This window comes from Pristiophorus japonicus, chromosome 8 (assembly GCF_044704955.1).
Source record: "Pristiophorus japonicus isolate sPriJap1 chromosome 8, sPriJap1.hap1, whole genome shotgun sequence".
NCBI classification, from domain to species: domain Eukaryota; kingdom Metazoa; phylum Chordata; class Chondrichthyes; family Pristiophoridae; genus Pristiophorus; species Pristiophorus japonicus.
The window spans coordinates 33,960,725-33,974,759 of NC_091984.1; the positions used below are offsets into that span (position 1 = coordinate 33,960,725).

The 14,035-nt window shown below is 42.9% G+C and overlaps 1 protein-coding gene across 6 annotated transcripts in view; it reads left to right on the forward strand.

Moving 5' to 3' along the window:
- Window positions 1-14,035, forward strand: part of snx7 (sorting nexin 7) — a 119,530-nt gene that overhangs the window by 80,073 nt on the left and 25,422 nt on the right. For all 6 annotated transcript variants that reach the window (XM_070886652.1, XM_070886653.1, XM_070886654.1 and 3 more), the window contains one exon: window positions 1,929-2,081. In XM_070886652.1, coding sequence (XP_070742753.1) covers window positions 1,929-2,081 — 153 coding nt within the window. The remainder of the gene's footprint in view (window positions 1-1,928; window positions 2,082-14,035) is intronic.

The following is a 14,035-nucleotide window of genomic DNA, read 5'->3' on the forward strand; positions in this document are numbered from 1 at the left end:
ATCCTGGCTCCATCGCTTTCAATACTGACTGATCTGTGCATTTCTAGAATTTTTTTTCTGTATTTCACATTTCCAGCATTTGCAGTTTTACTAATACAAATTAGCGAGTAAGATCGCTTTTCAGTGATGATCAGGCTCTTAATTTAAGATGCCCACTTCCATTCCTATGAAGACCTGCCATTTTAGGTCTTTGCTCACTCTGGAAGCTGCTTAGGTGAAATGTATAATGGGTACAGCATGTATGCATCATAGAAAAACATAGAAACATAGAAAATAGGTGCAGGAGTAGGCCATTCGGCCCTTCGAGCCTGCACCGCCATTCAATGAGTTCATGGCTGAACATGTAACTGGAAAAACTGACCTTGGCATACGTGATGCTATTTGCGATGCAGTATCAGAACAGGGCCTGAAGTAGCCGTCAGACCCCCCGGTTTGCATTAGCAATGGGCTCGACATTTGTTTCAGACAGGCACCCTGACCAATATGGCATGTGGCACATGCTTGATGCAGAATGAGCATGCTTATGCCATTATGGACCTTCTCCCAAGTCACACCAGGTCAGAAAGAAACTAATGGAGGAGAGCTTTGAATTTGGTGGCTGAATTTCAATCAGAATAAGGCAGAGCAGGCCTGTGGAAATTGGATCTAATATTTTTCTTCATTTGTTCCACTTCCATATAAGAGTATACCAATTTTGCAGTTGGACTGGAAAGCATGGTTTCTGAGGACTTGCATCTGGATCACTGTTGTGGCAAAGCACTTGGGTTCCTGACACACATTAAAGACTAATACTTAATAAAAGCATATGTAATATTTAATAAAAGCATATATACTACATCAAGCGGCTACCTATATGAATAGTGCCAAAAGGAGCCACCCTAATGTTGCATGAAGACCTGACCACTGCATGGCTGAAATCAGCTCTTTGTGTAACCTGGAACAAGGGAAAGTCATCTATCTTTTAATTACTCGTGGGTTCCAAGGGGTCTTTTTCCTTGAAAGGCACAAATTAATAATTGGATTGAAGAAGCTCATTCATGCCTTTATATAAAACCTTGTATCAGTCTGATCATTTATATCAGTGAGAGAAACATGGAAGTTTTGGTAGAACTTTGGCACTCTGATTTACTGAGACGAGTAAAATGCCAGCAAAATTTAGAAATGGATTCCAATTCGTCTGACTTTGGTTTTGCTAAGAATTTTGGGAAAAGAAATTAGATGAAGTGAAAGTAAAACCTTGGAAGATTTTAGATTTTTGTTGCTGGGGATAAAAGTTATTCTTTAAAACTGGGAACTAGTGACATTCAAAAAATGTTTATCGGCAGGGTACAATTTTGTACACCATTCAAGTAAAAAAAATAAAAATAAAAATTCTAAATAAGCTAAAATGCTACGTTGTCTTGTGGCTGCTTAGCTATATGATGAACTTCATGGATGTTAAACTGATTTAACTGCAGTCATTCTGCAAGGCTACAATAATGGAAGATTCCATTTTCAATTTACTACAACTGTTACATCTGTGATGGTTATAAAGGCTAGAATATCAATGTGTATGAGATTTTATTAAATTTTAAATTGAATACTTCACTAGATGTGCTCCTTTTATACGATATTTTTTAAAGTTTTTTGGTTAATAGCATATTGTAGATACATGATGCAATCCATTACAGACAGCTGATACTTGCAGGTATGTATATTGGGTTCTTGCCCAGTTCTGTGTATTTTAGTAGAAGTGTATTTTTTTAGCTGTAATTTTCAACCTTTTTTAAAACCTTGACAAACAGTTGTTATCGGAAGGACTCAATTCTGCTTATCCCATGCCTGTTTGTTAACATTTCCCTCTTCCTGCTTTTTTGGTTTAGTATTGTGCAAAAATTGCTTAATGCGCTCTTCATACTTGCACATTAATGTGAATAACTTTATTTTAGCTTCAGGTGGATATTGGACGACTTGAGGATGAAGTAGAATGTGCCAATAGCAATTTGAAAGCTGACTGGCAAAGGTGGTCTATCAACATGCGGAGTGACTTACAATCAGCTTTCCACGACGCGGCTGAAAATAATGTTCATTATTTTGAAAGGGTAAGAAACTTTCAAATTCTGATTTGATTTTCTCCTGGAATGGGTAAAATACAATTTGGTAATGAATGAAGAATAATAAATAAATAATAAAATACCCATAAAACACATTTTTACTCTTGATAGGTGTGCCAGAGTTGGTTGAAACAAACAATGAGGGATAGCTAACCTTATTTTGTGTGTGTGGCAGATCTTCTAAATGAAGCTACCTGTACTTGTAAACACTGAATTAGAAAATGCTTTCACAATTACTGCTTGTACTTGCATTTCTAATCTTCTTGCATGATTTCCTCCAGTAACAACTTATTAACGACTTGGATGATGGGATAGAAAGCCGCTTATCGAAGTTTGATGATGACACAAAGATAGGCGGCATTGTAAGCAGTGTAGATGGAAGCATAAAATTGCAAAGATATTAATAGATTAAGTAAAGAGGCAAAACTGTGGCAAATAGATTTCAATGTAGGCAAATGGGAGATTGTCCACTTGGAATTAAAAAGGATAGACCAGAGAACTTTCTAATTGGTGAAAAGCTAGAAACTGTGGAGGGCCAAAGAGACTTGGACCATGTACATTATTAAAATGTCATGTACAGGTACAGAAAATAATCAAAAAGGCTAATGGAATGCTAGCCTTTATATCTAGAGGACTAGAATACAAGGGGGTGGAAGTTATACCACAGCTATATAAAGTCCTGGTTAGACCACACCTGGAATACTGTGAGCAAGTCTGGGCACCACTCCTGAGGAAGGATATGTTGGAGTGGAGCATAGATTTATAATATCTGGACTCCGAGGGTTAAATTACGAGGAAAGATTATACAATCCAGGGTTGTATTCCCTAGAATTTAGAAGGTTATGGGGCGATCTGATCGAAGTTTTCAAGATATTAATAGGAACTGATAGGGTAGATAGAGAGAAACAATTTCTACTGGTTGAGGAGTCTAGAACTGGTGGCATAATCTAAAAATTAGAACCAGACCTTTCAGGAGTGACATTATCAAATACTTATACACGCAAAGGGAGGGAGAAGTTTGGAACTCTCTTCCACAACTGGCAATTGATGCAGGGTTAATGGTTAATTTTAAATCTGAGATTGATACATTTTTGTTTTACACCAAAGATATTAAGGGATATGGGGCAAAGGCAGATATATGGATTTGGGTCATAAATCAGTCATATTGAATGGTGGAACAGGATGAAGAGACTAAATAGCCTACTCCCGTTCCTCTGTTCCTATGTTACAGTACGCTGCTTTTTCTCTAGAGCTGGATTGCTGCTTTTGTTCTAGTAAAGGCACCATCAGCAGTAATATGCAGTGGAAAAAGCTTACCATATGTGTGTTAGTGTGTTATAAATAAACAAGATTAAAATGTCCTGCTGTGACTCAAACATGAGAAATGTGAAGTGAGATTTTTTTTTTAAATAACAAACCAGGGTTCAACTCTGAGCTCAATTTTGCCGGCCTGTTTTTTGCCGTATTACCAGAGTTATACCTTTTTTTAGGCCAGAAATGTGCCAAAAATATTTGTCCAAAGTTTCCCCACTGTATTTTTCAAATTTGGCATTGTGCAGCCTGTCCAGTCGCCTCGGGGGGTGGAGCGTGCTGTCTGCGCCGAAAAAACTATGCCACATCTTCTGTACATGCGCAAAAAAAAAAAGGATGTTTTTGACCTGATCCCAATGGGCGCGCATGTGCAGTACAGCTCCGGGTCTGCAATCGGCCATTTTTAAAGAACCAGTTGTGTATGTGAGAACGTTGAATGCTGTGTGAGAGCATTGGAAAAATCAGAGCTGCAATACAAGATACAACGCGGTGCAAGGATCAAAAATTTCTTAAATGATGAAGTGGAGGCACCGGTTACTGTGATTGAGGCCAGATGGCAGGAGCTGGACATCAGCAGAGGTCACATAAAAGTTTCACCCAAAGAAATGAAGAAACATTAGAACCAACTTGCAGAAGATTACTGTGCAATGGTGACCACCCCGAGGTCTGCAGGCCAGTGTAAAAAAAAAAGTAGCAGGGCCTTGATCAAGTAGTTAATGTAAGTAATATTTTCATTTATTCAGTGGAATTGCAATTGTAAATGTGACCAGCTTTATATGTTCCACTCAGCAGAAAGACATGCTCTTTTTTTTTTTTAAAGTTGCATTTTCATCTTTGCAGAGGAAGGTGGCACATAACAAAAAGGAAAGAACTCGAACAGGGAGGAGGCCTGGCAAATCTGCAGCCACTGACACCCTTGGAAGAGAGGGTCGCTGCTTTGATGGGTCCTGACCTGGAGAAAAGCAACCAACACTGCACAAGCTGGGCCCACACTTGAGGGAAAGGGTAAGTCCTGCAAATTCCACAGTCTGGCTTTGCTAAATGTTAACATAAGAAATAGGTACAGGAGTAGGCCATACGGCCCCTCGAGCCTGCTCCGCCATTCAATAAGATCATGGCTGATCTGATCATGGACTCAGCTCCACTTCCCCGTCCGGTCCCCATAACCCCTTATCATTTAAGAAATATCTCTTTCTGCCTTAAATTTATTCAATGTCCCAGCTTCCACAGCTCTCTGAGGCAGGGAATTCCATAGATTTACAACCTTCTTAGAAGAAATTTCTCCTCATTTCTGTTTTAAATCGGCGCCCTTATTCTAAGATTGTGCCCTCTAGTTCTAGTCTCCCCAATCAGTGGCAACATCCTCTCTGCATCCACTTTGTCAAGCCCCCTCATAATCTTATACATTTCGATAAGGTCACCTCTCATTCTTCTGAACTCCCAACCTACTCGACCTTTCCTCATAAGTCAACCCCCTCATCCCCGGAATCAACTAGTGAACTTCTCTTAACTGCCTCCAAAGCAAGTATATCCTTCCGTAAATCTGGAAACCAAAACTGCACACAGTATTCCAGGTGTGGCCTCACCAATACCTTTATATAGCTGTAGTAAGACTTCCCTGCTTTTATACTCCATCCCCTTTGCAATAAAGGCCAAGATACCATTGGCCTTCCTGATCACTTGCTGTATTTGCATACTATCCTTTTGTGTTTCATGCACAAGTACCCCCAGGTCCCGCTGTACTGCGGCACTTTACAATCTTTCCCCATTTAAATAATAACTTGCTCTTTGATTTTTTTTCTGCCAACATTATACTCCATCTGCCAAATTTTTGCCCACTCACTTAGCCTGTCTATGCCCTTTTGCAGATTTTTTGTGTCCTCCTCACACATTGCTTTTCCCCCATCTTTGTATCGTTGGCAAACTTGGCTACGTTACACTCGGTCCCTTCTTCCAAGTCGTTAATATAGATTGTAAATAGTTGGGGTCCCAGCACTGATCGCTGCGGCACCCCACTAGTTACTGGTTGCTAACCAGAGAATGAACCATTTATTCCGACTCTCTGTTTTCTGTTCATTAGCCAATCCTCTATCCATGTTAATATATTATCCCCAACCCCGTGAACTTTTATCTTGTGCAGTAACCTTATACGTGTCACCTTGTCAAATGCCTTCTGGAAGTTCAAATACACCACATCCACTGGTTCCCCTTTTTCCACCCTGTTCGTTACATCCTCAAAGAACTCCAGCAAATTTGTCAAACATGACTTCCTCTTCTTAAATCCATGCTTACTCTGCCTGACCGAATTTTGCTTTTCCAAATGTCCTGCTACTACATCTTTAATAATGGACTTCCAACCTTTTCCCAACCACAGATGTTAGGTTAACAAGTCTATAGTTTCCTGCTTTTTGACTGCCTCCTTTTTTTAATAGGGGCGTTACATTTTCAGTTTTCCAATCTGCTGGGACCTCCCCAGAATCCATGGAATTTTGGTAAATTACAACCAATGCATCCACAATCCCTGCCGTTACTTCTCAAGACCCTAGGATGCAAGCCATCGGGTCCAGGGGATTTATCTGCCTTTAGTTCCATTATCTTACTGAGTACCACCTTCATTGTGATTGTTAAGTTCCTTCCCCCCTCTTCCCCCGCCCCCATAGCCCCTAGACTATCCATTGTCTGAATATTGTTAGTGTCCTCTACCGTAAAGACTGATTTAAAAAATATTTGTTTAGAATTTCTACCATCTCCATGTTCCCCATTACTAATTCCCCGGTCTAGTCCTGTAAGGGACCAACATTTACTTTAGCCACCCTTTTCCTTTTTATATACCAATAGAAACTCTTGCTATCTGTTTGTTTTTATATTTTGTGCTAGTTTACTTTCATAGACTATTTTCTCTTTTTTAATCATTTTTTAGTTGTTCTTTGCTGGCTATTAAAAGCTTCCCAGTCTTCTGTCCTCCCACTAGTTTTGGCCACTTTGTATGCCCTTGTTTTTAATTGGATACCATCCTTTATTTCTTTAGTTAGCCACGGATGGCTATCTTTTCTGCGTGGGCTTGCCATGCTTTGGTTCCTGGGGATGTCTCTGTCAGCTACGCTTCAGTTGATGCAATGTGCTATCATTCATCGTGGTCCTTCAAATCAGCCTGCTGCCTGCGCTGAGAGCCTGCTCATGCAGCCCATCCTGCCCCGTCCTCTGCTACAAACCATTTGTCTGTGTTCTGTTATATTTTGCAGAACTTAAGGCCAACCCTGATGATGCAGAAGATGATTCAGACGAGGACAAGCCTGAAGAGGGAACATCTTCCAATCCACCCTCCAGACCAAGAGCATGGAGGGGGAGGGGATGGAGATGCTGGGGTGCAGCGAGGCACACCCAGAGTGAGGAGGGGAAGGCGAGCTCTACAGCGCTCTCCTGAGGTGCAGGATCTAATAGATGTGGTTCAGATGATGGCAATGAGTGCGGAGAGCACTGACCTCAGCGATCACTCCTGAACACCATCAGTGGGGTGGGTGATGAGGTAGCGGGACTGTCGGGAGAAGTAACAGCGATCTCACGAGAACTGGGAATGATGTCCAGGACCATGAGTGCCGGAATATCAGTCAGCTGAAACCATGTCCGTGACCGTGTGGGAGGGAATGTCACAGGTAGCTGATTTGCCGTCCGTGAACTTGAGGGAGGGAATGTTGCAGGTAGTTGAGATGAGACACTGTCAGGGCCATGAGGGATGGCATGTTGGAGTTGGCTGCTGCAATAAGGGGACATGCCCAGACCTCGTGCCCATTGACTGCCATTCCCACTCCAATCCCTACACCAGCCTCTGAAGAACCCAAGTGCCGGGCCCTTCACATTGCCACCTGCCCCTGCCCCCCTCCCCATAACAGGTGCGCACTACCCGAAATCTTAAAGAATAAGCTTGGTACCAACCCCAGAAACACTTGCGCCACCGCTTGCGGGCAGGGGAGGGGTGGTGGAGTCACCAAGAACAAGCGCAGCGGGTGGTCTTGGAGTAAGGTGGAGAATAGATGGATGCAGCCTTTCTTTGCTGCTGTTGTTGTTGTTGTTACTGTTGTAACTGTTCTCAAATTTAAAGTTTTTTTTTGTAAGTTACGTAAATTTACAAGTTTAAAAGTTTGTAAGTGATCGTAACTGAAAACTTTAAAGTTTGATACAAGAATAATTTTATTTAAGTACAAAAAACTGTTAAACTTTGAATAAAATATATTTTACATTAAAACTGAATCAATTCCATTATTTGTTTGATTATTCACACAACTTTTGAAGTAAACAACAATAATTTCTATTATTTGTTCCATTAACACAACACAACATTACAAAACAGGACACAACAGAAAACATGGTACATGTGGAATAGTTGTCGCTGAGCCTTCAGGCAGCAAAGCATTCACGGATGAGCTGCTGTAGCAAGGCTCCAGCAATCGTTAAAGGGACATGATGGCCCGCTCTCCTCGCCGTCGTGCTCCGGGTTCAGGTACTTGCATGGCTTCCTCATCCTCGTCATCCTGCTCGTCATTGCATCTTCCTCATTATCGTCAGGTGGGTCTTCTACTACCAGCTGCTTTATGATGGCTAAGTTATACAGTAGAAACATAGAAAATAGGTGCAGGACTAGGCCATTTGGCCTTTCGAGCCTGCACCGCCATTCAATAAGATCGTGGCTGATCATTCCCTCAGTACCCCTTTCCTGCTTTCTCTCCTTACCCCCTGATCCCCTTATCCGTAAGGGCCATATCTAACTCCCTCTTGAATATATCCAATGAACTGGCATCAGCAACTCTCTGCGGCAGAGAATTCCACAGGTTAACAACTCTGAGTGAAGAAGTTTCTCCTCATCTCGGTCCTAAATGACCTACCCCTTATCCTAAGACTATGTCCCCTGGTTCTGGACTTCCCCAACATCGGGAACATTCTTCCCGCATCTAATCTGTCCAGTCCTGTCAGAATCTTATATGTTTCTATGAGATCCCCTCTCATCCTTCTAAACTCCAGTGAATAAAGGCCCAGTTGATCCAGTCTCTCCTCATATGACAGTCCAGCTATCCCTGGAATCAGTCTGGTGAACCTTTGCTGCACTCCCTCAGTAGCAAGAATGTCCTTCCTCAGATTAGGAGACCAAAAGTGAACACAATATTCCAGGTGAGGCCTCACCAAGGCCCTGTACAACTGCAGTAAGACCTCCCTGCTCCTATACTCAAATCCCCTAGCTATGAAGGCCAACATACTATTTGCCGCCTTCACCGCCTGCTGTACCTGCATACCAACTTTCAATGACTAATGAACCATGACACCCAGGTCTCGTTGCACCTCTCCCTTTCCTAATCTGCCACCATTCAGATAATATTCTGCCTTCCTGTTTTTGCCCCAAAAATGGATAACCTCACATTTATCCACATTATACTGCATCTGCCATGCATTTGCCCACTCACCTAACTCCTGTCCAAATCACCCTGCAGCCTCTTAGCGTCCTCCTCACAGCTCTCACCGCCACCCAGTTTAGTGTCGTCTGCAAACTTGGAGATATTACACTCAATTCCTTCATCTAAATCGTTAATGTATATTGTAAAGAGCTGGGGTCCCAGCACTGAGCCCTGCGGCACTCCACTATCACTGCCTGCCATTCTGAAAAGGACCCGTTTATCCCGACTCTCTGCTTCCTGTCTGCCAACCAGTTCTCTATCCACGTCAGTACATTACTCCCAATACCATGAGCTTTGAATTTGCACAGCAATCTCTTGTGCGGGACCTTGTCAAAAGCCTTTTGAAAGTCCAAATACACCACATCCACTGGTTCTCCCTTGTCCACTCTGCTAGTTACATTCTCAAAAAATTCCAGAAGTTTCAACAAGCATGATTTCCCTTTCATGAATCCATGCTGACTAAGACCGATCCGGTCACTGCTTTCCAAATGTGCTGCTATTTCATCCTTAATAATTGATGCCAACATTTTCCCACTACTGATGTCTGGCTAACCGGTCTATAATTACCCGCTTTCTCTCTCCCTCCTTTTTTTAAAAAGTGGTACATTAGCTACCCTCCAGTCCATAGGAACTGATCCAGAGTCGATAGACTTGTTGGAAAATGATCACCAATGCATCCACTATTTCTAGGGCCACTTCCTTAAGTACTCTGGGATGCAGACTATCAGGCCCCGGGAATTTATTGGCCTTCAATCCCATCAATTTCCCTAACGCAATTTCCCACCTAATAAGGATATCCTTCAGTTCCTCCTTCTCACTAGACCCACTGTCCCCTAATACATTCGGAAGGTTATTTGTGTCTTCCTTCGTGAAGACAGAACCAAAGTATTTGTTCAATTGGTCTGCCATTTCTTTGTTCCCCATTATAAATTCACATGAATCCGACTGCAAGGGACCTACGTTTCTCTTCACTAATCTTTTTCTCTTCACATATTTATGGAAGCTTTTGCAGTCAGTTTTTATGTTCCCTGCAAGCTTCCCCTCGTACTCTATTTTCCCCCTCTTAATTAAACCCTTAGTCCTCCTCTGTTGAATTCTAAATTTCTCCCAGTCCTCAGGTTTGTTGCTTTTTCTAGCCAATTTATATGCCCCTTCCTTGGTTTTAACACTATCCTTAATTTCCCTTGTTAGCCACGGTTGAGCCACCTTCCCCGTTTTATTTTTACTCCAGACAGGGATGTACAATTGCTGAAGTTCATCCATGTGATCTTTAAATGTTTGCCATTGCTTATCCACCGTCAACCCTTAAAGTATCCTTTGCCAGTCTATTCTAGCCAATTCACCCCTCATACCATTGAAGTTACCTTTCCTTACGTTCAGGACCCTAGTTTCTGAATTAACTGTATCACTCTCCATCTTAATAAAGAATTCTACCAATTATGATCACTCTTCCCCAAGGGGCCTCGCACAACAAGATTGCTAATTAGTCCCTTCTCATTGCACATCACCCAGTCTAGGATGGCCAGCTCTCTAGTTGGTTCCTCGACATATTGGTCTAGAAAACCATCCCTAATACACTCCAGGAAATCTTCCTCCACCGCATTGCTACCAGTTTGGTTAGCCCAATCAATATGTAGATTAAAGTAGCCCATGATAACTGCTGTACCTTTATTGCATACATCCCTTATTTCTTGTTTGATGCTGTCCCCAACCTCACTACTACTGTTTGGTGGTCTGTACACAACTCCCACTAGCATTTTCTGCCCTTTGGTATTCCACAGCTCCACCCATACCGATTCCACATCATCCAGGTTAATGTCCCTCCTTACTATTGCATTAATTTCCTCTTTAACCAGCAACGCCATCCCGCCTCCTTTTCCTCTCTGCCTATCCTTCCTAAATGTTGAATACCCCTGGATGTCGAGTTCCCAGCCTTGGTCACCCTGGAGCCATGTCTCCGTGATGCCAATTTCTTCATATCCGTTAACTGCTGTCTGTGAAGTTAATTCGTCCACCTTATTCTGAATACTCCTCGCATTGAGGCACAGAGCCTTCTGGCCTGTCTTTAACACGCTTTACCCCTTGAAAATTTTGCTGTAATGTGGCCCTTTTTGGTTTTTGCCTTGGATTTCTCTGCCCTCCACTTTTACTATTCTCCTTTTTATCTTTTGCTTCTGCCCCCATTTCATTTCCCTCTGTCTCCCTGCATAGGTTCCCATCACAACACGAGCAAACACTCCCCCTAGGACATTGGTTCCGGTCCTGCCCAGGTGCAGACCGTCTGGTTTGTACTAGTCCCACCTCCCGCAGAACCGGTTCCAATGTCTCAGGAATTTGAATCCCTCCCTTTTGCACCACTCCTCAAGCCACGTATTCATCTGAGTTATCCTGTGATTCCTACTCTGACTAACACGTGGCACTGGTAGCAATCCTGAGATTACTACTTTTGAGGTCCTACTTTTTAATTTAGCTCCTAGCTCCCTAAATTCATCTTGTAGGACCTCATCCCGTTTTTTACCTATATCGTGGGTACCTATATGCAGCACACAACAGTGAACTGACCGACGATCTCAGGGGCGTATAGCAAGTGAATGGTCCAGGCATCGGAAGCACTGTTTCAAGATGCCAATAGTCCTCTCCATGATGCTGCACGTCGCAATGTGCGACATGTTGTATTCCCGGTCAGCTTCCGTCTGGGTTACATGTAGGGGCATCATGAGCCAGGTGGCGAGGCCGTACCTTTTGTCTCCCAGTCGCCAGCTATGCCCTTCTGGCTGCTGCTGAAACATGGCAGATATAACGCTCTCGTATAGGATGAACACACCATGGGTGCTCCCAGGGTATTTTGCATCGACTGGCATGATTTGATACATGTCGTCACACAAGCACATTACTGGAGTGGAAGCCTTTTCTGTTCCTGTACATATCGGAATTCTGCAAAGGTGCTCGCTAGACAATGGGTACGATCAATGCAGCCCTGTACCTTTGGGAAGCCAGCAATCTTGGAGAAACCCAAAGCCCTGTCACGCAGTGCCTGGGCCTTCATGGGGAACGTTATGTAGTCATTCCTCTGGGCATATAGTGCAGCTGTCATCTGCCAAATGCAGACACGTGTTGCATGTTGAGAAATGACGCACACATCCCCAGTTGTAGCTTGAAACGATCCGGAGGCATAGAATGAAAGTGCAGCTGTAACCTTCACTTCAACTGCCTAAGCAATCCTCCTGACATTTCTCGGTTGCAGGTCTGCTTTCACCAACTCAGGTCTCAGTTACAACTTCTTTGCAAAAACACAGCCTTCTGACACGGTCTGCATCACTACGGTGCAGGTGTGAACGCCTGTCTCGATTATACCCGACGTGGGTAAGGCCTCCTGCTCAGCACCCTACAGGCTCTGAGGTCCTCATGCGATGATGTTGAAACATTTGTTGTCTCCGTTGCACCATAATGCTGAAAGCTTACACAAGGTATGGCATTGGCAGTATTGCCCCCATCGTTAAATTTTACCTTTGCAAGAAGCTTAAAATGGCAGGAAGGCGGGCAGAACAGGTTCTTTGTTGTCTCTCCCCAAGGCCTGTATGGACCACACCCAGCAATCTTGTGACTTTTCTTTCCCTCTTCCTTCCCCCCCCCCCCCCCCGGCTCATTGTAGCCTTGTGACTTCTCCTCCAGGCTCATTTGCTGCCTAGTGCAGTCTTCTGATCGCCACCCCCCCCCCCCCTGGCTTGTTTTGCAGCTGAGCCTGTGTCTGAGCGCAGGCCAAATCTGCCGGCCGACTCTGACTCTCCAGCCCTGTTTGAAGACATTCGGTGGTGGTGTGAGGAAAAAAAATTGAAAACGTCAATTCCATCAAACTTCCATGTACTCCGTTGAAAGATAAAAAATCATCTTTATTATGGATATTTAAAGTGTTCTTGACTCCCTCCAAAAACTTCGATTGGAAAAAAAAAAGCGTCTTTCTGTGCCAATTTCTCAATGTGCGCTGCTTTCTGATAACTCACCAGAAGGTTTTTCGGGAGTGGTCAGATACGCCGACCGAGCAGAATTTTTTGGGGGGCAAACTAAAAAATGATCAAAACTGGTGCAGACATGATGTCAAAAAAACCTAACGCAAAAAAATTGTAACTAACTCAGTTACGCCGGCACAGATTCCTGGGGGAAACTTTGCTTTAAATACTTACACCAAAAAAAGTGGCGCAGATGACCCAGGAAAATTGAGCCCAATGTTGTGGTTGTTTGTTTCCGGTTACCTGAATTTTGCTCTTTTGGTTTTAATGTCATCTGAACCCTAAAATTAGGTTGTTGACTTGTAACTGCATTCATAATTCCAAATTGGCTCTGTGCACTTAAAGAATTGTCCAGGCAGAATGACTTTTAACGAAGCAAGAAAAGCATTATTGTAATAGCAATTTTTTAAATGTAAAATCAAAGGCATAATTGTGCTTGGAATTGAGTCACAGTGAAGGGAAAGAAAAGCTTGCATCTAGCAGACTTGAACTTGCCTACCTGACATCCATTCAGGATCTGCTTTTCATTAATTGTAGAGGATGTCATCTTCACTGAACAGACAGATAATTATGGGAGTGCGTTTATTGTGCAGTTCTTCTGTCCTGTGTGTTTCTTTCTCCAACAGTAATCACTGGTCCCTGCTCAAGCTAATTTGGGGTCGATTGATACCTCATCAGGGAATGACTAGCAATCTTTCTTGGTATTAAATAAAAATGTTGAATTCCTGGGACAAGGAAATAGCATTAATTATTTTGTGAACGACTGTAGTACAAAGTAAGCTGTCAGGAATAATGCTTCATGTAATACGTGAGGTCTGATTTTACAAAGCTTCAATTATTCCTCACTGGCCTGGAGTGCAAGTCATTAAATTGTGTGCAGGCTAGTGCATTGATTCACAGCGGACTACATTTTGTGCTAAAAGGAATAAGTAGCATTTTTGAGATTGCACTGCTGGCAGCACGAGTTTTGTTAAGATCCTAAATTTTCTGCAAATAATTCCCCCACTGGATCTTGTGGCTAGCTCAGTGCTTCCTCGTTGACAGTGCTGTAGCCTATTTGAAAAAGGTACTGTTGTTTGAGGATGACCTGGCCTGCAGGAGTAAACTGCTTAAACCTGACTATCCTTTTTTAATTTTGGTTGGCAAATTAATTTTTTCACTTGGGTATAATGCTTTATCT